Below are 27707 nucleotides of genomic sequence, written 5' to 3'. Positions count from 1 at the left end.
ATTCAATTGAAGGGTACATATATTTAAGGTGCGGTCTTAATATTTGCCATTTCGCATACCCAGACTAGAATACATCTACAAACGCAAGTCACAAATGTTACGGGATATAGTAATCTATGAAAAATTGTTAATTGTATAAGTATTCTAAAGTAAAAAAAAAAAAAAAGTAAAGTGCTCCCCTGTGCATAGCACCACGCCATGAAGGCGTATAGGGGGTGTGGGGGTAACGCCCAAATTTACCAAATTAATATAGTAAAAAAAAAAATCAACTTTAAGATATCTTACAATAATCTTCCGCATGTCAGATTGAGAGAATTCTGTTTCATTTTCCAAAAGCTTTCTTTTCAATCCTCGATAAAAATAAAAAATAAACTGTGAAAAACTTACCTCAGGGCATTAATAAATATGCATAAATTCAATGGGATTTGGATTAATAAAAGTTGCAAATTTTTGTCTACAACAAAAATTTAAGCCGAATGCATGCATAATTCCCAGAGCCAATAATGCATGCATAATTCCCCGTGAGTAGCCACCCTGATTTACTTTACTCTAATATTGTGCCAAAAAAACTGCATTTTGTGATTGCACTACAGCTATTTTGATATTCTGCTGTAATTCTTGAATATCTTAAAGCAAAAGACTGGTAAACCGATGCTTATAATTGAGAGAAATATTCACCCACTAATATTAATATTTTTAACTTCAAATGTTACAATTTAAAAGCATCAGTATTGGTGGGAATCTTTACCAGTACAGTCATAATATTCATCAGAATTTTTTTTGTAACAAACTCGTTTCACTGTCCAATTTATATTAATTCAAATCAACCACAGCAGCGAAACAATATGGAAGAAATTTCAGTACTTAAAATTATAACTTATCCTCTGTAAGACTAGTCAAATATCAGATGATACCTTAATTCTTATAAATATAATTAATTTGAAATTAAAATATAATAAAGCACACATAAAAGCATTATTGTGTTTCAAGAATATTTACATCCATGTACCAGCAACAAAAAAGTCTGAAAACAAAATATTATTTCATGTTTGTTCCACATCCTCGCTCTCTGTAACATATTATAAATAAGTGTAAAAAATATGTATATTTTTCCAAACATGTTGTGATAAAGAATTATTATGTAATGTAGTGCACTGATTAAAGAAGTTACATTTCAAGATGTTATTTGAGTGATGAAATTGTATATTGATCTTGTTTTTGTAAGTTTTTATTGTAGAATAGTGTTTTTAATGAAGACTCAATAAAACAACTGAACCTATCAACTGATAGTATTTTTTTAAAGAAGTGATGTTTACATGAATGTGCCTGTAAATGCTGGATATGTTACTTCTGTAGTATAGCTGCTAGTAAAGTCTCCCACAATGAATAGGTTGGTGATAAGTAGGGATGGCCAAACGGATCCAAAAGTTCCGGATCTGGATCCGGATCCGAGAGTTCCGGATCCGGGTCTGAAAGTTCGGATCTGGATCCGGGTCTGAAAGTTTTGGATCTGGATCCGGATCCGAGAGTTTCGTATCTCAATCCCATTATAATATTACCACACCTTAAAAGGTATTATGATCTTCGATTACAAAGACATTTTTCGTTAGTTCTACAAGAATTTTTTTCAAGTGTTGTTCCTAAAATACTTTGCTACGCATCGGCTAACACACTCCTGCACAAATGTCAGAGCTGATTTTGTAAATGCCATTGAAATGAATATGTATTCATTCGAATGTATTGGAAATGAAAACACACATAAATGTGAGACATTCCATTCCAGGATGAAACCTTTAACACATATAACAAGATAGAAATGTTATACAAAAATTATACAATTGTTCTACAGTTACAGTTTTACAAATTAAAATAAAACATTATAATATATGCAGTGTTAAATAATTACAAAGTGTAAGCATATGATTCGGTCAAAAGAGATAAATTATATAATATATTAGTAGAGTTTGGAATACCTAAGAAGCTTGTTAGTATGATAAAAATATGCACCAGTGAAACAGAAAGTAAAATTCGTGTGGGTAATAATATGTCTGACAAATTTAGAATTCATGATGGGTTAAAACAAGGAGATGCATTATCTCCATTGCTCTTTAATTTTGCCTTAGAATATGCTGTAAGGAAGGTAAAAGAAACTAAAGAAGGACTAAAATTAAATGGTGTGACTCAGTTGTTAGCATATGCAGATGATGTAGACTTACTGGGGGATGATATAAATACGATTAAGAATAATGCTAAAATATTTTTCAAAACTGCTAAAGAGATAGGTTTGGAAGTTAACAAAGAGAAAACTAAATATATGCTTACAGGTCGAAACCAAGTGTTATGTAATAATCAAAATCTAATTATTGATAACAACTCGTTTGAACCAGTTTCCAAATTCAAATACTTAGGAGTAATATTAACAAATGAAAATTATATTAAAGAGGAAATAAAAAGTAGGCTTAATTCAGGAAATGCATGTTACTTCTCTCTTCATAAACTTTTGTCTTCTCGTTTAATATCTAAGAAACTAAAAGTTAAAATATACAAAACAGTAATTTTGCCTGTAGTATTATATGGGTGTGAAACTTGGTCCCTTACATTAAAAGAGGAACATAAATTGAGAGTATTTGAAAATAAGATCCTTAGGAAAATCTTTGGACCTAAAAGGGATGAGGAGACAGGTGAGTGGAGAAGGTTACATAATTTAGAACTACATAATTTGTATTCATGTCCAGATATTATTAGAATAATTAAATCAAGAAGACTTAGGTGGGCAGGCCATGTGGCACGAATGGGAGAGGAAAGAGGAGTTTACAGGATTCTTGTTGGGAAACCAGATGGTAAGAGACCTGTAGGAAGGCCAAGACGAAGATGGAGGGACAACGTTGAGATGGACCTAAAGGAAATCGGTAGGGATGGAAAAGAGTATATAGATCTTGCTCAAGATAGGGACAGATGGAAGGCCTGTGTTGCTGCAGCCATGAACCTTCGGGTTTAAGAAGGCTAGACAGTTAGTTAGTTAAGACTAACAAGGGAGGTTATCTAAGTGTCCACCTCCGATTTCCATGAAACTTGGCAGGTGTGTAGTGGGGCCCAATGGAAGAAATACGTGTTTTTTTTTTCAGCTAAAAAACGGTTTTAGGGGGCAAAACCCCCTCAAACGTCAAGATGAGGACAAATTGAAGTGAGGATCGGACCCCTGTGTCCCCCTCCGATTTCCATGATACTTGGCAAGTGTGTGTATAAACTGGCCCAAATGAAGAAATACGTGTTTTTTGTTTCGGCTAAATAACTGTTTTATGGGGCAAAACCCCCTCAAATGTCAATATGAGGACAAATTTAAGTGGGCATTTGACTTATGTGTCCCCCTCCGATTTCCATGAAACTTGGCAGGTGTGTGTATAAACGGGACCAAATGAAGACATACGTGTTTTTTTGTTTCGGCAAAAAATTATTTGTTCTAGGGGGCAACCTCCTCTCAAATGTCAAGATGAGGACAAATTGAAGTGGGGATCTGACCCCTGTGTTCCCCTCTGATTTCCATGAAACGTGGCAGGTGTATAGAGGGGCCCGAAGGAAGAATTACGTGTTTTTTTTTGTTTCGGCTAAAAAACTGTTTTAGGGGGCAAAACCCGCCTCAAATGTCAAGATGAGGACAAATTGCCGTGGGAATCATCTGACCCCTGTGTCCCCCTCCGATTCCCATGAAATTTGACAGGTGTATAGAGAGGCCCTATGCTCCCTGTTTCTTCCTATGCCATATTTACGTGGTTTCGGGGTCAGATCCCCACTTCAATTTCTCCTCATCTTGACATTTGAGGGGGGGAGCTCTATACACCTGCCAAGTTTCATGGAAATCGGAGGGGGAGACTTAGACCTCCCTTGTAAGTGTATTAATTAATTACAAATCGCGCACGCGTGCACACACACTATATATGTATATTATATATATATGTATATTAGCAGGTAACAATATGTTATAAGCACATTTTTACTTTCCCAAGAAGCGCATGTGGGATGGCAAAACGGATCCAAAATTCCGGATCCGGATTCGAAAGTACCGGATCCGGATCTGAAAATTCCGGATCCGGATCTGGCCATCCCTAGTGATAAGTAGGACTCGGAAGTTGATGAGCTAAAAAATGACCACGCCTAGGTAAATGACCTTAAAATTATTAAAAAGTGATGTAAAAATAATTTTTGTTCTTAAAATGAAAGCTTGATTTTTTGCATAAGTTACAACAGTAGATGAACAATTTGGTGTTTTAAACTACTGAAGCAAAGGGCAAAAAGCAATTAAATAGTTCTTTATTTTTACTTCAAGATTTTTCTGTGTAAGTCATTCACCTACTTTCAGAGTGGGTTTTGCATGGTACAATAGTCGTTCAGCATCTGAAAATGCAGTTCTGTTTCGCGTACAGCCGATTATAATTTTTCTTACATTGTGACTAAAACCCAAGACTAAACCAAATTATAGTTGCCAGCAAGGGAACCTCAAAGTGGATTTAATGCAAAGAATTTTAAGTGCCAGATGAAAAATAAATGTACCACAATTAATTATTTAATCCATTGCCAAACTTTCAGTTAAAAATAATATGTGCATTTCCAATGACCTCATGGCGAACTTGCTAAAAAGACCATGTGAGGAAATTTAAATACATAAATTATGCTAGCAAATTCACGAAACAACAGGGAAGGAGAAAAATAAACCTCAAAATGAAAATAATGTTTTCTGTTTCTGGGAAACATATTTATATCAGGTTTAGCATTGTTTTCAAGGGTCAGAAAAAAAGATGATTTTACATCAACTTCCAAGCCCTAGTGATACGAGGGCCACTATTTATATTTTGAGCCTTGGCAACACTGATTGAAGTTAGGCGCGATTTGACGTTTGCACGGAATCGTCTGGCATTATTGACCATAACCTACTTCAAATGTTTTGTCAATAGCTTCATTTGTGTTGTTTATGTTGCCTTGGAGATTGCGCGACAACAATAAAATGGAATTAACTTGTGAACATTTTCGTGCTATGATTTTTTACGATTTTCGACGTGGATTATCAAGACAAGAGTGCATCGATCAACTTACTTCAACATTTGGCGATGAAGCTCCATCCTTTGCCACTGTGAAACGCTGGTATAACGAATTTAATCGTGACCGCCATTCGCTCACCGACGAGATTCGCGAAGGTCGTCCAAAATCCGTTGTTGTTCAAGAAAACATTGATGCTGTGCAAAACCTAATACTGCAAGATCGTCATGTGACATACTGTGAGATTGAGGCAACCATAGGCATTAGTTCCACCAGCATATATAAAATATTACATGATCATTTAGCTGTGAGAAAGGTATGTTCTCGTTGGATCCCACACAATTTGACAAAAACTCAAAAAGACGCTCGCGTCAATTGGTGCAAACAAATGCTCAATAAATACAATCGTGGTGCTTCAAAAGACGTATATAAGATTGTAACAGGTGACGAATCATGGATATATGCATATGAGCCGGAACGAAAACAGCAGTCGACCGTATGGGTGTTTCAAGATGAACCCAATCCAACGAAAGTTGTTCGCGCTCGAAGCACATCGAAACAAATGGTCGCCTGTTTTTTCGGGAAAACTGGTCATGTGGCAACTGTGCCTTTAGAGAAACGTAGAACGGTCAACTCTGAATGGTACACAACAATTTGTTTGCCAGAGGTCTTCGGTCAAATACGGAAAACAAACAAACGCCGTCGGATCATTCTTCATCAAGACAATGCCAGCTGTCACACATCTCGTCTAACAACCGACTTTATGAACAGTCAAAAAATCGAATCGATGGGTCATCCGCCGTACAGTCCTGATTTGGCACCCAATGACTTCTTCTTGTTCCCGAATGTCAAGAATAAATTGCGTGGACAACGATTTTCGTCGGCGGAAGATGCCGTTGATGCGTTCAAAAACCATATTATGGAGGTGTCTCAAGAAGATTGGAAAAACTGCTTTGACAAATGGTTCGAACGAATGCAAAAGTGTATTGACCATAAAGGAGAATACTTCGAAAAACAATAAAGCAGTTTTCAATGCCAAATTCCTGTTTTTTCATTGTTAGGCTCAAAATATAAATAGTGACCCTCGTAAGACAATTAAGAAGCCTATCCTGGTGGGAAGCGTAACAACTTTTCTCCTCATATTTCAGAAAGTGTGTGGGGCCGGTTACCACCTACCATCAAGAGAAAATTGTGGAGCTACGAATGAGTAGCGTAACCCAGTCATGAAAACCTACAACCACATGTCACCCTATTACTAGTACAGAGTAGCCACTCTAGGATCATGATAAAATTCAAGTATAATTCCCAGTTTTCAAGGCAAATTTTCCAAAAATTCAAGGGTACAAGCAGATATTTTCTCTATTTCAAGCTTACATATTACCGCCTCTCATCCCGCATTGCACACAGATATATTAACAATATAAAGGATCAGTGTAATTCAAATCCATCCAAAAATTCTAATTCAATTCAATTAAATGGTATATATACACATATATTTAAATATATAAATATTTAATTTAAGATACGGAGTTTAAATTTGCCATTTTTCATATTGAGGCTCGATATACATCTCTACAAAAAAGTCACCATTGTTACATGATACACTAATTTACAAGAAATTGTTAATTTATAAGGAGTTCAAACTCAAATTTACCTAATATCTTATCTTGCAATAATCTTCCCTCTGTCTAATAGTGTGTTCTGCAAAGAACACTAACAAAGTAAACAGACTGAATTCTGTTTTATTTTCCACGCATCTTTGTTTTCCTTCCTCGATACAAATACAAGCTAAGCTGTGAAAAACTTGCATCAGGGCATGAATAAATATGTATGCATTCAATGGGATATGGATTAATAAAAGTTGAAATTTTTCACGTCTACAGAGAAAAATTCACGCAGAATGCACACACAATTCCCGGAGCCAATAATTCACATAATTCTAGGAATTCCCAGTGAGTAGCCACCCTGTAGTTGGATGATCGTCCACCCCTGCTGAGGGATAGAGGGCTGTTGCGTCACAAGTCATTAAGAGAAAGTAAAAAGGTGCCTTATTACTAAGAAAAATTGCTTTATTATTACAAGCAAGAATGTGTACATCAAAAGTCTCAATACCAAGCAGACCGAAACAAATCTAACTGCATATACGTACATTCATTCACACGGATACAAGACACTGTAAAACCTGGATGAACTAAACATAATAGAACACTAGCACAAACTCTGAAGAAAACAGAATCGTCAGCTGAACCAAGAAATCCTCATTACAGAGAAATGAGGTTTCAAATATTGTTCCGAGAAGCAGAAGTCATTGTAATGTCAGACACACCAATCACGCAACCACACTTGTACACAATCAGAAAGAGACTGGAAGAACACAATGCAAAACGCATGTGCGTGCATAGACAGGCGATACAGTTTAAGAAAATCCTCCTAATATAAGCCCAAACTGTATCTTCAACTATTTGTCTTTCACACTAGAAAAAATGTATGGCATTGTGCTACTATTCTGAGCTTCCATCACTATCTGTAACCACTTGGACCCTTGGCACTTTCCTCATTGCCGAGATCCAATAATGTTGCATCACTTCCTCTAGGGAAAGCCTCGATTCTGCTTTGTAGCGCAACAGCTGCAAAAACATACAAAAGACAAATACAATTTGCCCACATAATAGTAATAATTAGAGGCATGCATACTCCAGTTTTGACAGAAACATGAAATGTGAAATATCACATTGTAATGTTCATGCTCTTGAAAGGCGTGAGGTGCATTTTCCTATGTTTAGTCACAAAATTAACAGCAAAATGGAAAATAAACTCTTAAACACGAAATTTACTGATGTGATATTTTCTGATAATTCTGCTGTAGATATTCCTTTCCACAGGAATAAACTTAATACGCTGACAACTACATAAATGTGCTATTAGGACAAAAAAAGGCCAATCTTGGGAATAATTCCGTAAAAGCAGAATTTTGGTCAGTTGTTAGAACACTACTAGTAGCTCGCGGTTATTTCCCCCTTCAAACATCAATTTCGCAGACCCTCAGTTATTGACCTACATATCCGTAACCAATCATCGTAGGCAGGTAATCTTTATTTAGTCTTAATCGTCATTAGATGGGCTACAAAAAAGATTCTGTTCAATTTTTCCATAATGTCGGTGGTTTTGCCGTAATGTAAAAAATAATCTTCAAAAAGTGAAATTTTTTCTAGTACTTTTTAAAGTTTTTGCCTTTTAACTTTTGAACAAATTAAATGACAAGAAATTGTATCGAATAAAAGTTGTAGCCTATTTTATAAGCTTTAAAACGATATACGTTTCAATGTATTTTAATGAAGGGTACACCATAAAATGTGTTTTCAAAATGGAGGATAGTACCAAGAAAGTGTGTTTATCGCAATCCGGAGGTAAAGTCCGGAATCATTGACTTTTTAATAGAAGCAAGAGACTTGGTAGAATTAATTGTTGTACCACCTAAGATACGTTCAGTCAAGTAGCCAATCGCCATCTGCGGTGTTCCTATGGCTGCCATCTTGAAAAGAGTCTGCCATATTGGATATTTTTGATTTGATATATCTCCAGCGGAACCTTGCTTCTCCTGGCAACTTAAATGGTCTGGGAAATTACAAGATCTAACCTTATTGAGAACAAGTGGGCTATTGTGAAATCCAGGGCACATAAGACTGTTCAACAATGAATGGTCTCATTTCTAACATCATTTGAATACAGTAAACGTGATTCTGAAGTGAAAAATTTGTCACAGAGTATATTTCATGTCTTAAATGCAGTGGTTTCCAAAGTGTGCGCTGCAGCACCCTGGGGCACCATGACTGGCTTACAGGGGTGCAGCGAAATGTTCCAATATTTTCACTGAAATGATGCTTATTCCAAATATGTGCTTATTTTTTAACATTTTGCTTATTTAGGCAAGCAACCTAACCACACTGAGCGTTGCAAGTGTTAGATAGTCCTACATTCTGACTTAGGCACTGCGGAAAAATCTTGAAACACTAAGGACGCAGTGAAACGAAAAGGTTTGGTAACCACTGCCTTAATGTATTGATCACGTCACTGCAGCCAAAGATGGCCTAATCGAACAAAAAAAAGCTTGTATTACATGTACAGAAGATATGTAATAAACGCTAAAATCAAATCTTCAGAAACTCCAGATCAGTACTGGACAAGATCATTTGTGATAAAGGGGACAACATTTGTCTGAGGTCAGTTAGGAAAATGACAGGAAAAACGCAAGCAGGGTGGTTGACTAAGAGTTTGAAAGACTATCGCCTTATCTAATAACTTAGCAGATGGAAGGCTCTGTGGACAGGGATTTTCTAATTCTCTTAGATGAAATCTTTTTATGACAGGACTCTCAGCTGAGGAAAGAGATAGGTTTGGAAGTTAACAAAGAGAAAACTAAATATATGCTTACAGGCCGAAACCAGGTGTTAGGTAATAATCAAAATCTAATTATTGATAACAACTCGTTTGAACCAGTTTCCAAATTCAAATACTTAGGAGTAATTTTAACACGTGAAAATTATATTAAAGAGGAAATAAAAAGTAGGCTTAATTCAGGAAATGCATGTTACTTCTCTCTTCATAAACTTTTGTCTTCTCGTTTAATATCTAAGAAACTAAAAGTTAAAATATACAAAACAGTAATTTTGACTGTAGTATTATATGGATGTGAAACTTGGTCCCTTACATTGAAAGAGGAACATAAATTGAGAGTATTTCAAAATAACATCCTTAGGAAAATATTTGGACCTAAAAGGGATGAGGAGACAGGTGAGTGGAAAAGGTTACATAATTTAGAACTACATAATTTGTATTCGTGTCCAGATATTATTAGAATAATTAAATCAAGAAGACTTAGGTGGGCAGGCCATGTGGCACGAATGGGAGAGGAAAGAGGAGTTTACAGGATTCTTGTTGGGAAACCTGATGGTAAGAGACCTGTAGGAAGGCCAAGACGAAGATGGAGGGACAACATTGAGATGGACCTAAGGGAAATCGGTAGGGATGGAAAAGAGTATATAGAACTTGCTCAAGATACGGAAAGATGAAGGCCTGTGTTGCTGCAGCCATGAACCTTCGGGTTTAAGAAGGCTAGAGAGTTAGTTACTCTCAGCTGAGGTCAAATTTGTACATTATACCTCCCAATAATGAAAGCCAAAGAAAGGCCACGAAAATCAAAATTTTACACCCCAATAGACCAAAGCAAACAATAAAACTGTAGTGTGTAGCAGTGGCATATATCCTACAATGATGAAAAATTGAGTTGAAAATAGGCTGATACTTCTTGGGGAAAAAAATAACAAGGTATATGAAAAACAGTGTTTCCATCTTACAGGAAAAAATTCCAGGAATCACTTCTAGGGTCTGACCTATGGACATTGGAGGACCAAATTTGCAGGCAAGCACGACAAGAAACCACTCAAAAGAAAAATAATAATTTGGGGGTAATTTTAAAAATTTGGCATCTCCTGCTGGACCCCAAATTGATCGTTGCAAGTCTCTTATGTTTTCACTGTTACATATAAAAGTAAGCCATGTAAAAAAATGGTAGTTGAAGAGTAATACCCCAATCATATGTTATCTTGCATATTTTTTAGGGGGGGAAAATATACATTTTCAAAATGTATTTGCTAAAAATAGTAACAATAAAATTATTATTTTGCCATTGCTGTATGTCATATCTTCATGTGTATATAAATGAACAAAAAAGACAGAAATGAATTAGCATTTGTAGTTTCCAAGAAATGATATGTTATTTGCTGCTTTGGGTGAAACCAGGTTAAATTCATATAAAATGCTGTAGGGATGGGCCGTTACCGATCGAGTTCCAACATAAAATTCCAAATGGTTCTTGAGAAACCTGTATAGATCATTAACATCCTTAATAAATGCATGTTTCAAGGTGAATGCAGTCAAAAATAAGTTGCATATTTACTGACTTTTTTAAAAACAAGTAGGGTATGGAGATCATTCATGAAAATTATAACAAAATGTTAGAATTTTGCACTAAATTATAAGATATTTATATCGGATCAGTAAAATAATCGGTAATTTTACCAATATGCCCATACCGACAGAGTATTGATTAATTTGTCCCATCCATATAAACGGTTACCGCCAAGATAGAAAGGAAACTTACCCGACTGATTAGATCCCTTGCTCCTGAAGACACATAGTTAGGGTAGTGGATGTCAATACTAATAATCCGATTATACGTCTTCTGCTGGTTATCTGTCTCAAATGGAGGCTTCCCCGTCAGAAACTCAAAGCACAAAACACCAACGCACCAGTTGTCCACTTTCTCATTGTACACCTGCCCCTGCACCATCTCCGGAGGTAGATAATCCAAGGTGCCACACATAGTTTTTCTCCTACGAATACAAAATGTAGAAATGAAAATTGAGAAAGTTATTCATATTTTAGGAATTGAGAGATGCTGTCGTAAATAATTACAGAGAAACTTCGTACTCACGTTTTCCGCGAAGCTGTTTTTAGTTTGTTCTATTAATTTTGGTGGCCACTGCCACCATCCTCGTCACAACTTGTTGCGTTGTTGCTGTTGTTATTTTGTTCCTCGATGATGACACATTTCGATTTTGGCCATTTGGAGAAGATGTGATCAGCACTACGTTCCGGACACCTTTAGCCCCCAGGAACCCATTGAGGCTGGGTGAGCCCTGGAGTATTACCCAATGGCAGTGGTAATTTTGTTGTCTTGCAATCAAGGAGTAGCAGGTTCCATCTCAATGGTTAATGGTTCAGATCCAATTCTAAAACTGTACGTCTGGCCCTGATTACCATATGTGACATTGTAATAGACATAAAATGAACTTTTACATGTTTGCGGCTAATTTTAAATTTAAATGTTGATAAATACGGAGAAACTAGTACTCACTTTTATCCGCAAAGCTGTTTTTTTCTTTTTCTATTAATTTCGCAGATAAAATTGAGTACTAGTTTCTCCGTATTTATACACTACCGCGTGTCTCTTTTCCCGATTATGAATTAAATGTTGATGTCATAAAATATGAAACAAATTTTAGTATGAAACTATTAGATGTTTCAGGACAATTAAAAACCATAACATATACATAAGAATACCTATTACATGACGGGAGCTTTCAGACCGAAGCAATACAACAAGCTGCGTATGTCACTTTGCCTGGGCCATTGTCTCTCAGACCAAAGAGACAAGTGATATGTGTGTCTTAGAAGAAACCCTCAATAACACTGCCCAACAACAAAAAAAAAAAAAGTTTTTCTGGTGCCTTGATTTTTAGGCCTGTTCCTGGGGTTGGGGGGGGGGGGGGGGGCTGATTCCGAAAATTGCATTGGATTGACTGCATCAGCTCTAGTTTCTGAGATATGGATATGATAGATATGAATGTATACAATTTTAGTCCGCTCTTTAAAAGAGATCTCTTCTGCAGAACTGGGACGTCATGACAAGCTTTCTTATTTGACTTGGAAATTATTGTATTTAAATTACCCACTTTTTTAAAATGAAATTGACCTTTGTTTCGCAACTATTCCCACTCATATAATTTCATTTTTGCGGATTGAACACCACATATGTTATGGCTACTTCAAGGCGGAGTTGTTTGATCATCCCGATGTATTTTGTTATATTTGTGGCGACTACACACTGAAAGCAAGTAGGAAAGTTATTTTCGAGTTTGTAAAAAGAGCTTATGTAGCTTATTTTGGTGTCGAGCTTGGAGATCAGGATTGCTCATATTGTAAGCAAAACTTGTACGGAGCATTTGCACCAGAGGACAATTGGAATGAGGATCTGCCTGATATTTGGAGTACCAATGGTGTGGAGGGAACAGAAAAAACATTTCGATGGTTGTTATTATTATTATTATTATTTGTTAATATCACAGGGAGCAATCGAAATAATCGCTTCAAGTGGTCTTACCCTGATCTGCCTTCAGACAGGACACCTGTTTCCTCACTCCCACCTTTCCGTGAACTACTACAGTTCTCAGGGGATGAGTCTTGCATGTCTGATATCGCACAAGGTAAAGAAAGTAGGGCAGTGACAGTGATTTCCAAACAACTTCACATCAAGGATTTAAATCGTTCCAAGGAGTCTTCGGAATTGCTTGCCTCCAGACTAAAGGAAAAGAAAGTGCTTCAGCCTGGAGTGAAAATTACATCTTATCGAACGAGAGAAAAAATATTTGCTGCCATTCGTTACCGAAGACAACTTAGTATTCTGCAATGACATCGGAGGCCTTCTGAAGAAAATTGGGCTTTCAGAATATAACCCAAATGACAGGCATCTTCTCATCGACAGGTCAAAACGTAGTTTGGAAAGTGTTCTTTTAAATAATGGCAACAAACATGGTTCTATTCCAATCGGACACTCCATCAGGATGAAAGAAAAGTACAAGACTATCTCTTTACTCTTGGAAAAGATAAAGTACCAAGAACATCAATGGGTGATTTGTGTAGACTTGAAGATGGTTAAGAATGACCCACATATCATATCATCAATGAATGAAATCGAATCATGTGCCTGCTTTTCATTTGTTCTTGTGCAAGACTTTCTTGGCAAAAATAAGGCAGTCAACTACACACAATTAGTACAGAATATGCTCTTTCATTTCAATAGACTTGGCTGTAACATGAGTGTTAAACTCCATTATCTGCACAGCCACTTAGATCGCTTTCCAGGGAACCTTGATGATTTAAGCGAAGATCAGGGTGGAAGATTTCACCAGAACATAAAAACAATGGAAGCCAGATACCAAGGAAGATGGGATGCACACGATGGCAGACTATTGTTGGAAACTTATGTGGGATTGTCCTGGCAGATCTCACTCTCGGAAGTCTTACAAAAGGAGCTTCTTGTGTATCGAATGACTGGAACATTTACGTCATAAATCTGTGCCTTTGGTATGAAATAAGTAAATTTTCAGGCAGTACATTTTTCTTTTAATTTTTAATGTGTTTTCTTCATGCTTAAAATATATTAATTTAAAAACACACTAAAATATTCTGATTTTTTATGGTCGAGTAGAACAAAAAGTGGCATACGACATACGTACTATATTTATTTATTTATTTGAGAAATCCTGAATACAGAGAAAATCCATTTTATATCAGGATATCAACAGCGAGAAAAATAGAAATTAACAAATGAGAAGCACGCACACATATGTAACAAGAATAATACAATCAAAATAATAAAAATTAAATAATAATAATAAAACAATAACAAGGGTATAACAAATATTAATTTCTCATCAGCTGCTTGATGCACGCATTTCTGAAAGCCTGCTTAGATAGATGGAAGCCTGGAGGATCAACTAGTGTATTGTACCTTGTTTGTAGCCTATAGAGCAATTACCTTTGTTCTAGGGATAGCCTTGAGGCTTTTGTGTAAAGAAGTTGTTGCATTTGCTGTTGGTACGTGGGATCCGGATGTGAAGATGTGGCAAGAGTTCATTAGTGAAAAGTTGTCCATTCATGATTTTGAAAAGAAATGTTAGATCTGAAACTTGACGGCCAAGGGACGGATCAACGGATCGTGAATTTGAAGAGTGGATAGAATTTCATGTTTGGAAAAGTTTGCAAGGGCTGGGCATCTATGTTTGACTATTCTGATAAAGAAATTTACCACTTTGTTTGTTCTCTTTATATAGCTATCACAGGCCATTGACCAAATACAGGAACCATATTCAAGAATAGGTACGACGCACGATGTAAAGTAGGTCTTGAGGGCAGAAACATGTGTGATATCTGTAAATCTGTAAATTAGCCCAAGGGTTTTCATGGCTCTCGAAGTTATGTAATCTATGTGGTGGCTGAAAGTGAGTTTGCTGTCAAAAATGACTCCAAGATCTTTGTGCTGTTGTACGAACGGGATGATTTTGTTGCATAATCTATAGGATGGTGCTGTAAAATTGGATTTGAGGGTAAACCTCATAAAAACGGATTTTTCGGGATTTATTTTCAGATTCCAGTCTTGGCACCAGCGTTCAATGTGTGTGAGATTGTCTTGCAAGGAACAAGTGTCTTCAACTGAAGCGATGTTTCTAAATAACTTACAGTCATCAGCATACAATAAAATTGAGCATTCTGGAGAAATATATTCATGAATATCGTCCATGAAAAGAGTGAAACACAGGGGCCCTAGAGAACTTCCTTGAGGCACACCGGAAACTACAGAGAGCCATGACGAAGAGCAATATGATCACCCTTTGCTTTCTATTGTGCAAGTAAGATGAGAGTAATTTAAGAAGAGGTCCGTGAATGTTGAATCTGTTTGAAAGTTTATGGATGAGTTTTGTATGAGGGACAGAGTCAAACGCTTTAGAAAAATCTAAGTAAACGACATCCATGTCTTGCTTGGCACTCAGGCAGTTAACAGCGTTGGTGAGCAAAGAAGCAAGGTTTGTGTCACATGAAGCATGAGGAAGAAAACCGTGTTGAATGGGAGAGAGGAACGGAGTAGCATGCGCAAGGATACGATTGGAAATTATTTTTTCGGCTAGTAGTGCAAGTGCAGGAAGTAAGGAGATTGGACGATAAGAAGTAACGTGAGTTTTGTTTCCGTGTTTGAGTATAGGGACTATATTTGCTTGCTTCCATGCAAGAGGAAATACACCCTCGGAAAAACATTTGTTAAAGATTATGCTGATTAGTTTGGATAGAATATGGGCTAATTGTTGTAGAAATATGCCAGGGATATCATTAGGAGCGTTAGCTTTAGAACATGAAAGAGATTTTAATAATTCGTGGACTTCATTGCAGTTAGTTGAGATTTGAGAGAGTGTGTAAGGAGTGATGGGCTTGACTTCAGGCAGTGCAGTAGCGGTATTATTTGTAAAGTTGCTGTGAAAATACGAGTTAAAAAGTGATGTGCGCTCCTTCTTTGTAGCAGACTTACCGTTCCAGGAGACTTGAACGGGAATACGGTCGTGTTGTCGGCGTGAGTTAATTAGCTTCCAGAACATTTTGGGGTTTTTAGCAGCACTTTCCGTCACAGTTTGAATGTAATTATTATAGTCTCTTTGCATTAAGTTTTTGCTATGTTTTCTTAATTGAGTAAAAGTGTTCCGTGTATGAACGTTTGGAACTTGTTTCCACAGGATCCACGCATTCTTTTTTTCTTTAGCGTAAGTTTCGTCTCTTCACTATACCACGATGGGAATCGGGATGTTTTTGTTTTCCTTAGGGGCACGTGATCTTTAATTATGGCTTGCACACAGTCCACAAGGAAATCCACTGCTTCTTCCGCTGGGAGGGGGTCCATCATTGTCCAGGGTACAAGGCTGGTGACAAGAGAAAGCTGCTCCCAGTTGACTCTTTTCCAGTTGTAGACAGGTCTGGAGGAGGGGGAGGGCCTGGGGGCTTTCCCAGGGTCTCGGATTTCGGAATGGATGGGGGTGTGCCCTTAAAAACTAGAGCTGATGGGGGAAAACGGGTACCATTTTTGGAATCAGCAGGTCAAATATACCCAGAAATAGGTCTAACATTTGAGGCACCAAAATGTGTGTTGGCCAGTGTAATCAATGCAACCTTTCAAACCGAAGCAACACAACTAGCTACACATGTCACTTGGACTGGAATCCTGAAAAACCAATGACAGTCACATCACAATAACAAATGGCCAACATGAAGTGCAGCCATCTTTACTTTCTGTCAGCCAGGCAGCCATATTGAATGGGACAGTCAGTTGCCAGTCAGAGATGGAGCAGGAAGGAGTGAGAGGCCACTGCATTGTCCTTTTTAAACTTGCCTTCCGCATGTTTTAAACCTTGCCTAGTCTTGTCCATCTCCTGAGGAAGCCACATGATGTGGTGAAAGCTAGAGAGCAAAGTAAGTACATGCCAAAACTGGTCTTTGTTACTTAGTGAAATGATAGCATGTGGTGTATCTAAAGTCAATAATTTTGGATTTGTTATTTTGGTAGACACCCTGTTACAGACTGAAGAGGCTCATGTCACTTGTCACTTCAAGGTGAACGACCCCCTTCCGTAAGGTGTCACCTCGGGGTGAATGCTCCCTATACTTAATAAGATTGGTTTACTAGTTCATGAGAGATTAAGATTCAATTTAGCCCGAAGAGCCCAGAGAACTGTTGGAAAAAGGCTGGCTTTTTGATTGAAGGTTTCATTTATACGAATGCCCTCCAAAGTGGTATAAAGTAATGCTATTGATTTGTAATAATGAAAGGATCCAAGGTTCAAGTGGAGCACAGTGCTTCTGATCTCATTTCAAACTGTAGGTCCAGTCAAATTACCCAAGAGTTTCTTTCAATGGGTCATTTTACCATTTGCAGCCAATTTAATTTGCTTCTGCCTCAGTTTTAAGGCAACTGTGCCTCAACCACCGAGCTGTGAGAGATCCATTGCAACCAGTGGTTGACAACTAATTTAAATCTAATTTTATATTTGAACTATTACTCTTCATGATTATGCCATAGTTTTGTAATATTTAATACTAATTAAGGTTGCATATTTAGTTACAAAAAGAAAATTTGAAAGATCAAAAATGTATTTATGAGTAAAAATATTGGAATCAGGGCATTAACTTTTAAGAATGAATTCACTGCACTGTGGTCTCATGAAGTTGAGAACCCCTGCACTAGGTGGCCAAAATACTTTACAACTTGCTCTGTGACTATGTTTAGTGGGCATTTAGCCAAACTATACATGATATAAAGCAGGAATACAAATATATTTTACTGAACACAAAATTAAACGTAGATATATTTTATGCTAGATTTTCAAAAGATGGAGAAGTATTTTCTTCTATTGGTTTTTTGTGCATGTTCGTAAGTGAAATTTAAATGAAAATCATGTCATTCAAAGTCGATATTGGGTAACCGAAGAACCTTATGATTTCAGTCGCTGACCTTCCAGTGCAAAGACTTTCAAAAATCGCAGTGCTCAGATTGTATTCTGTACTAGACCTCACTAACTTGGCCATTTTGACATTCTGTACGCCTGGCCTCTCGACATTCCAACAACCAACTACTGCTGAAATCAAATTTAGCGGAAACTTCAACTTGAATATTGTCTGGACTCTGCTGACGCATGGTGTATACTGCAGATTTTAACATCAAGCTATCAGAAGTTATGGTAAAATCCAACTTAGCTTGTAGCCAGCATCTGCTGGACTTCCACTTCTTTCTTCCTCTCTGATGATGACCCTGAGAGAGGAAGAAAAGCTTGGACCTAACTTAGTAATGTGTTTCGTGCTGTGTCTTTCAGTTTCCTGGCTACAAACTAAGTCGAATTTCACAATGATTGTACTGGCATGTGGCAATTTTTTTTCTTTCATCTTTAATTCACTTACTTAATAAAGTTAAGGGCATGAGGGACAGTTTCCACATCCAGCCAGTCACGAGAACCTGAAACTGCTCCTCCACCATCAACCTTTCCCTGTGGCAAGAGAGGTCTGTGCGTTGAATGTTTGAAGGAGGGAACGAAACCTTAGCATTACACTTATGGGAGTATTATTTCACTTGTTCTCTTGGGAATATCAAACTTCTGATGGTGTAGAAAAACACATCAGCAGAAACATGACAGGTTGAAAATTATGCTTGTGTTAGAAAAAGATCAAACTTTCATTTGATTAGCCATAACTTTATGTTGAAGTTGTTAACCTATAACTAATACATGGGAGTATTTAAATAATTATTCATTATATTTTTTAGAGATCGTATCTTAAAAATCTGCTTCCATTTGCAACATGAAGAGAAATTAATACTCCCTTGTCCTTGATTGGTTGATATGTTTTATGTTACTTTGGTTTTTGTGCCACTTTTGGTTAATTTGCGAAGACGGGGAGTGATGATATGATGAATGGACACTCACAAACATCCATGCCCAGGCCAGGATTCAAACTGGCATCACAGCACGATGCACTAACCACTCTGCCACGGGGTCCGGTTACTCCCTTGTCATGTTTAGCTTTCTTTTTTCATCAGCAGTGCTCATTCTGACGATATTGAAATAAATGCATACCTGGTGCAAAACTGTCGCTCTTTGCCTTAAGTCAAAGTTAGCTTAAAACTTGAAGTTGCTAGAGGATTGTAACAAAATTTTAATAACAATTTCTATGGCTTGTATTTGTGTAAGAAAAGAAAAAGTTACACCTGCTAATATTAAACACAAAATGTACAGGCTTAGTTTTTAAAGTGCCTTTTATCACTGCCTACACTTAAGTATTATATTCATGATTGGGAAACGAGATGCAGTAGTAATGGAGAAAGTAGTACTAATTTTATCCGCGAAACTGTTTTTTCTTCTTTGTTTTTTGTTCTCGAACTCGCTGTAATGTTGCTTGGGAGGAACATGGCCGAGTGAGAGTGTGATGAACCCGGATGACAGACAAGGAAAAAAACATCGTAAATCTATTGAATCTCTCGATTCCTACAAATTCAAAGAACTCCTTGCCTACAGTGATAAGTTTAACGTACAATACAGTAAGCCCCCACCCTCGACCTCATATGTGCGGCAGAAAAAGCAGTTTGTTTTGTCCCCAAACCCCATGATTCAGAAAACATCAGAACGTCAGCAGCCGGAATTTTTCAAAAAGTGATGACCAACAGTGAAACCAGGAAACCTAATCCAGTGCACCAAGAAATCACTTCAGTCCTCTCTGAGTTTGGCAAATGGCTGAACACCAATGGATTTTGTAAAATCCGACAAAACGAACCAGTTTGTAATTATGCACAAGGACGAATATTCTAAGAAAGTAAAAAACAAACTAAACAGTGACTCGTACAGTGTCATCACAAAGGACCCCACAGACAGGTACAATAGAATTGTGAAAAATGCAGTGAAATCCATTTTTATACTAAGTAAATAAGACCACAAATCCCTTCTCAACCGCTAGTCCACCTAACAAACTGGCTTAAAAACAAAATATCTCAGTTCAACCCCAAACTAACATACTATGTGTTCCGCAACAGTGCCGATGCCAAACATCTCTTGACTTCAATAGTACAAGCTGACAGTGCAAAATTAGCCAGCATTGACATAGTAGATATGTATAATTCAATCCCCATAGACCTAGCTCTGCAGTCAGTTGAAAGATGGCAGACAAGAGGTACAAGAAACAACCAGGCTGTTGGAAGTTTGTTTAAAACACAACTACTTTCAGTTTGAGGATAAATTCTACAAACAGTCCGAGGGCCTTATGATGGGCAATCTGCTGTCAGCTCCTTTAGCCAACATTGTCATGCACCTAGTTGAAAAAGAGATACTTCACACTCCAGAACTGCAATACATCCAATATGGAAGGTATGCAGACGACACAATAGTCATTTACAAAAAGCAGAAGAACTCAACCTTCTAGTGAACAAGCTAAATAGCATGCAACCCAGGCTCAACTTCACCGTAGAACAAGAAAAGCATGGTAAAATCAACTTCCTGGACATCACCATCAGCCGTGCACTTAATAAATTCATAACCACTGTTTACAGAAAACGAAATGCAGGCAACCAGTACATACACGCTCTCTCTATCCAACCTCCCAAACAAAAAGCTAACGTGTGGCTGAACTTTTATCGAAGAGCCTTCTCCTACTGATGCAAAGAAGAGGATCTACGAGAAGAGATAGCCACCATCACTGGAATAGCCCTGAAACATGGCTACACAGAAGCACAACTTTCCACTTGATGCAGCAAGGCAGAAATACAGGTCAGGCATCCTAACCAGCCACAATCAACCTCCAACAACCAATATAAATGGCTTGCCTTCCCCTACCATCTGACCACATCCAACCACATATCCAAAGCCCTTCTCCCATATGGCATCAAAGTAGAGCACAAACCCCATGCCAAAATAGCTGATAAACTAAACAAACACAAGCGGTACTTCCTCTCCCCCATTGATAACCCAGGTGTATACGCTGCAGAGTTTAAGGCACATTACATTGGCAGATCCATCAGATCTGTCAATGAAAGGATCCAACAGCACCCAAAAGATGCAAAAAAAAAAAGCCCAACCCACTTCTGGTCTTGCCCAACACATCAAATACCATAGCCATAAAATTCAAAAGGTACAAGTCAAACACACTGCCCACACACTCGTAGACACCAAAATCAAGGAAACGCATGCCATAATGCACTTCCCGCACGATCTGAACGTCGATAGCCGACAGGCACACCACACCTGGATTCCCCTACTACAACAGTTAACACTGGGAAATAGCAACAGACGTACAGTTAACAACAGCACACCTAGCGGCGGCCGGAGAACTACAAACAAAAGATGAACGTCAAGCAACAGTACAGCGAGTTCCAACGAGGATGGTGGCAATGGCCACTGAAATTAATAGAACAAAGAAGAAAAAACAGTTCTGCGGATAAAGTGAATACTAGTTTCTCCATATTTATAAGTATTATAGTTTCATAAAGCATGGAGCAAGACTATACACACCTGAAAGATGGGGCATGGACAGACCAACCAAAATCTGCAATCTTCACATTGCCACCGTAGGTAAGGAGCAGATTCTCAGGCTTTATGTCTCTGTGGATCACTTTATTTTGATGGCAATAGTTCAAGGCATCTGCCACTTGGTAGATGTAGGTGGCTGACCTGGAAAAAAACATGGGAGTATATATTTAAGGCTCTGCTGCTCCTTTGGCAGACACCTGCCAAGCCATTTTTGAAAATTCCTCTCCTTTAGAAAAACAGTTATACTCTGTCCAGGGAATCCGTGGAGCAAAGCCACGCATATCGATACATAGAGGCATGCATATTTCGTTTTTGATGAAAACACAAAATGTGAAATAACATGCTGTAATGTTAATTTGTCATGTTTCTGAAAGGTGTGAGGTGCATTTTCCCACACTGTTTTGTCACGAAATAATGCGAAATGAACTGCAAAATGTGAAATAAGACTCTTTAAACACGAAATTTAGAGTTTATATACCGATGTGACACTTACTGAAGTCAGAATTATCCTGAGAGTTATGCAATTCACAGAAAATTGATTAATTCTGCTGTAAATATTTGAGAAGCAAAAATGGACCCCTTTATGCAGACTCAGTACTACAATATGAACCAAGAGAAAAATTACAAACAAATAAATGTACCTTTCTTCATTGAACCTTCTGTGAGGTTGGGACTGTAGCTCTCTGTAGAGTTCCCCACGTGCAGCATACTCCAACACAAGGAACACCCTCTTCGAGTCGTAGAAAAAGGTGTACATCTTAAGGATATTGGGATGCCTGAAGAAAACAAAACAGAATGTTCCTTACTTTTTTCTTGCAAGTACTGTTTTGTGTAACTTGTGTAATATGTTAAATTTGCCACATTGACCCCATTCTTAGTAACTTTCTGTCATTCGTGGTTCCAGCATAAAATGGCTGATAAGTTGAAGGAGGTGTATTATAAAAATTAATCCCTTCACTTACAAGCTTATAAAAAATATTAGTACCAATTTGATTTTCTAAAAATACTTTTACAATGCTATCATTTTTATTATGACAATAAAAAAGTACTAAATTAATGTGAAAAATTGGCATGATAATTTGCACTTATGAGCAAAAAATTATATGGAAATTTACGGGACTGTTTGCTGAAGTTTCAAAGAAATATCACGACTTGTAATTAATTCTAATGAGTTCACTTTTAATGTAAACAGGGATGTACCTATGAAACGCAAGACGGTAATATATAACAAACACATACTATGCACCAACAATTATGTATGGAGGAGAGACTTGGACAATGATAGACAGAGACAAAAGAAAGATGAAGACAGTGGAGATCTTTAAGGAGTACATTGGGGAAGATTAGAAGGGATAGAATAAGGAATGAGGAGATCCAGCAGACACTGGGGGTGGTGAAGTTTCAGGACATGATAGATCACACAGATGAGATGGTTCGAACACACGAAGAGGATGGATGCAGAAAGACTACCAGTAAGAGCTTACAATGCACAAGGAGTGGGAATAAGGCTAAGGGGGAGACCATTATGTAGGTGGAAAGAGCAGATAGCGGAGGGTGTTAGGAGAACTAGACGAGATTGGAACACCGTGAAAAGAGAGAGGAGTGGTGGAAGACCAGGAAAAAATGGAGAGGCTTGACTTCTATGCCGACCCAGCCAGAGGCAGGAAACTTCGAAGGATGATGATGATGAGTTCACGTTTCATACATGTACACGTACATGCCTGATGAAGCTTAAACAGGTAGCGAAATCGATCGCAAAAAAAAAAAAAAAAAGAAATGTGAACTCATTAGCATGAATTATTTATCTCAGCGTAACCACCAAACAGATATATTTACGTACATACAATCACAACTTGTTACACTGATAAAAATATCAGACATTGTATCGGATTGGTAGAATACCGGTTATCGGTATTGGCCAAAATTTCATATCGGCCCATCTGTACTATAACTTGAAAGTGTACTTAAAATGATCTACATTTTCAGGTTATTTAACGGACAATAATTTATAAGGAAGATGTAAGTGAGTTATAATTTATTGTAATATGATCCTTGAAAACAAAGCATTGTGTGATACTGGAACTCATGTCAAATGCTGGCAATGGCACCATTTGCTCAGTGAATAGTGTTACGTTTCCCGGTTTATTCTCAATTGATCAACTTATCAGCCTACTATGAAGCCCTCAGGTAGTGGGAAATCAGATAAGGATATGTTAACGTAAACCTTGCTAACTCTCGCACACCAAAAATATATTTAGATGTCAGTTAATGTTAATATATTACACTTGCACTCGCAATTAAACTCCTTATTACAAACAAAATTGCATTAAGACCATAACAGTTCTTGACTACACAAATTAACACATTTCCAAAATCACTTCCATTATCCAGCAAACATTCATAATATCTCTCACCTCACAACCCACAATCAAATGTTTTAAGGTTAGTTAGTCCATAACCATAACAGACTACCCAATTGAACAAAACAAATTACGTCATCATAGACATTAACATATTAAACACTTAAAATGATACAATAAGTGGGTGTGTATCTATAGAAACAAAAAAAGTACGATTAAACACCAGCTCCAAGCTTTCAAGCCCTTTGCAAAGCTTCCATTGGAAACATTTATGCTGTTATAGTGGAAACAGGAGAATCACCACTGTCACAAATTGCTTTCACAGTCAAAAAATTCTTAGTTTTTTTAAGGATTTCAAATTCACCTCATCAACTTTTAAGATGTCTTGCAATAATCTTTGCTCTGCAAAGGACACTAAAAAAGCAAACTGATTGAGAGAATTCTGTTTTATTTTCCATGCAGTTTTATTTGCTTTTCCTTCTTCGATAAAAATAAAGGCCAAACTGTGAAATACTTGCCTCAGGGCATCGATAAATATGTATAAATCCAATGGAATTTGAATTAATAAAAGTTGCAATTTTTCAAGTCTGAAAAAAAATCAAGTAGAAATCATGCATAATTCCTGGAATTCAAGGAATTCCCAGTGAGTAGCCACCCTGTAAAACTAAGCATTCATCAATGTCATTGTGTCCTTTACCTGAAAAAAATTAATATTGAGAGTGCTTGTGTACAGCAACTTCTGAATCACCCTGTATATTGCATATTGCAAATATGTTTTCAATTATCTTTTTGACAAAGTTGTATTTTTCCTATCAAAAAATGTTGCAGAAAAACATTCAGTGTGAAAAAGTACGCAAAATGCACCATATTATATATCTGTGGAGAGAGAGGACATTTTCTAGATTTCAGTAAGGTTGGGTAAATAATAATTTAAAAAATTAAACAGCCTGTGTGGATTGATTGAATGTGTTGGTGCTTTAAGTCCACAGGACTGGACCTACAGTTTAAAGTGGAATCCGAACCACTATGTGCCTCCACCGGGAGCCTGCCTGGAAAAACACTATATATTCAGGTCAGTCTGCTAAGATTTAATGGTTCTCTTTGAATGTTTTATTTATTATTATTATTATTTGGTGGGAAAATATGATGACCATGAACACACAATAAAGAAAATTATCATTCAGAAGCACCGTCCTGTGCAAGGAGAAAGTATACCCAGTCTATTCCTACCAAAACTTACGTCAGCTTTGTTTGGATTTCGATTTCTCGCAGAAGCTGCTTCTCGATACGGCCCTTTCTCAGCTGGGATTTGAACAAGAGCTTCAAAGCCACAGGGTACTTGGACTTCCTCTCCCTGGCCAGGTACACGCGACCAAACTTCCCACGGCCGAGAGGCTTCCCCACCTCAAAGTCCTTCAGGGTCCACCTGTTCAGGAAAACAACATTTGTTAGTATCTGTTGTCGCAGAACCAATTATTAGGGATGAGCCAATACTGATGTATCGATATCGGTTAGAATTTACTTTATGGATATGTCCAGTACTTTTCCGGCATTTTGGTCTTTCACGGACTCCACAAAAATGCCATGCGATACCTTTGCGTAGTCTAATTATCCTGAAAATAATACAAAATTTGAACTTTATTTTTTAGAATTTGCACCAGTTTTGTGTGTGAAAATTAAATTTTGTAATAACATAACATGCAATTTAATAATTTGATGTAATTCTTGATTATTTTGAAGCAATATTGTTGGTAAATTGATGCATATAAACAGGGCTCGAAAAATCCCAGTCACCATGGCGACTAAAAATTTCAGCCTGGCGACTGTGATCTTGTCAACGGAAAAAACATTGCTCATGGGAAGTGTGCATTCTTGCATAAGGTAATTTTTAAGTTGTTTTTTTTTTTCAACATAAATAACTTATTTTTGGAATCCAAACAGTGCACATTACCTTAAAAAGGTTCAAATTTCGTGTGACAATGATTTCCAAAAATTCTACGATAGTTAGTCTCTCTGCTAGGAGAATTTTAAAAAAATCATAAAACAATCGGAACCGTTACCGAAAATTGGAACCTAAGTAGAATGCATTTCGGGACTTTTCTAGCTTTTTCACCGCTATTTTGGGGACAAAGAGAAAATATGATAAAATTTCTACAGGAAGTCACATTATGTATGAACAATAAGGAAGGATCTATGACCATACTACATTATACTTCTACAAAGAACTTTTTTTTCTGTAACGGAACCCTATTCTCTTGCTCTCGCATACACTGTATGTGGAATAATGTACTTGCCTCTTTTCTTCACTCTCACACTCATCATGTTCCTCAATTGCTCTCACTTCCATAATGCTCACTTCTGACTGCTATCCAAAATCTTATTCAATCTAAAAAAAATATAATCATATCTCATAAAAAGTTCCACAATTTACACTCAATGTTTCCTATTTTTAAAAATTGTTAACACAAATTTCTCATGGAAGAATGAAAAAAAAAGAATATTAAAAAATCAGTAAGGTTTCCTTCTATACATCAATCCACCTCCAATTTCTACGGTACAGTCATGGACACTTCTGGATTGTAACAAAAAAGAAAGAGTTTTGCAGGGTTTTTTTTTCAAACTTTCTTTAAGAGCAGTTACAAGTTTTTTTCCTTCTATCATGGAAATTCACAATTTTTTTCTAGAAAGGGTTCAACTTACTCCTATCTACATTCAAAATCTTGTCTTCAAAAATACACACATCAGAACTTTGAAAACTTCGCACGTCTTTACAACACTAATTTTCACAAAGAAAACAAAAATTTTATAAGAGAACAGAGGGTGAACAAAATTTACTCATCTTCATATCTGTACGCTTAACTCTTTCGTCTGGTCGTAATTTGTGCAGTAAAATAATAAACCAGAATAATCAAGGAGTAACATTCGTGGAATATGCGTTGCATATTTCTATAACAACAAACATTGATATACCATATATCTATGTGATTGGGTATGCATTTCTAGTACCTTTTTTGTTTTTTCCTTGCCTATTATAACATACCTATTACATAAAATATATAAAAAAACGACTTACATTTATGCAACAGAGAAACAAATTTCAAACCTTTTCCTACGTTCGTTTTCAAAAATTTCCAATAGTACCAAACCATGAAGGAAAAGAGAAACCAACATGTGAGGTCACGAACTTCACAACTGCACACTACAGGGCAAATATTAAATATGAAAATAATTATTTCTGATAACTTATTTAATTCATGTTTCTTCCATTTCTACTATGAAAAAAATACATCTATACTTCGAGCACAAAGAAGAGTCATAAGAAGTTTTGTCCATACTGACCCAACAGGGGTGTGCGGGACAGATTTTTTTGGTCGGGGCACTTGCAATGCAGAAAACTACGAGAATTAACAACTTTTTAAAATGATCATTCGGTATTTCCCGACTGGTCGGGAAGTCATTTACCGGTCGGAATCGGGGCGGGAAAGTTTTTTCCCGATCCCAGTCCCGACTTTTAGGGATCCCGCACAACCCTACAACTCATAGTCGGTTGATGCGTTGGATTGGAAGGAAGGTTGGATGTGGGATCGTAAGACCGAAGAGTTGAGATGTTACTGCTGATATCAGTTGAAAAATGAGAACACGTCACGTCCGCTAGAAACTGCCATCCCGATATCATTCTAGATTCTAGTTCGATTCAATCCGAGATTGGGAAAAAAAAAGTTCCTGTTCTAATCAATTTAATCTACCTGGCAGGTCTCAACACCTGTGGGCACACATCTAGAGCATAGATCCAGAATCAAGCATAGCATTGGAAAAGTTGCATAGCTGTTGGACAAAATAGATGCACCCCATGTCATCATCACTGGTGACG

General features: G+C 37.1%; 1 protein-coding gene across 1 annotated transcript; it reads right to left on the bottom strand.

Moving 5' to 3' along the window:
* Positions 1 to 7075: 7075 nt before the first annotated feature.
* Positions 7076 to 27021, bottom strand: LOC145980349 (aurora kinase C-like). Its single transcript, XM_083113404.1, has 7 exons — positions 26940 to 27021; positions 26131 to 26222; positions 25077 to 25262; positions 22118 to 22252; positions 21459 to 21617; positions 11192 to 11423; positions 7076 to 7658 (listed from the first exon to the last, which is right to left on the bottom strand). Exons 2-7 carry the CDS (start codon positions 26181 to 26183, stop codon positions 7533 to 7535), a joined length of 891 nt encoding a protein of 296 aa, XP_082969530.1. The 5' UTR covers positions 26184 to 26222; positions 26940 to 27021; the 3' UTR covers positions 7076 to 7532.
* Between the last annotated feature and the right edge of the window lie 686 nt (positions 27022 to 27707).

Source organism: Lepisma saccharinum, chromosome 27 (genome assembly GCF_977018435.1).
Source record: "Lepisma saccharinum chromosome 27, izLepSacc3.1, whole genome shotgun sequence".
Taxonomy (NCBI): domain Eukaryota; kingdom Metazoa; phylum Arthropoda; class Insecta; order Zygentoma; family Lepismatidae; genus Lepisma; species Lepisma saccharinum.
This window is presented reverse-complemented; position numbering and strand designations above follow the sequence as displayed.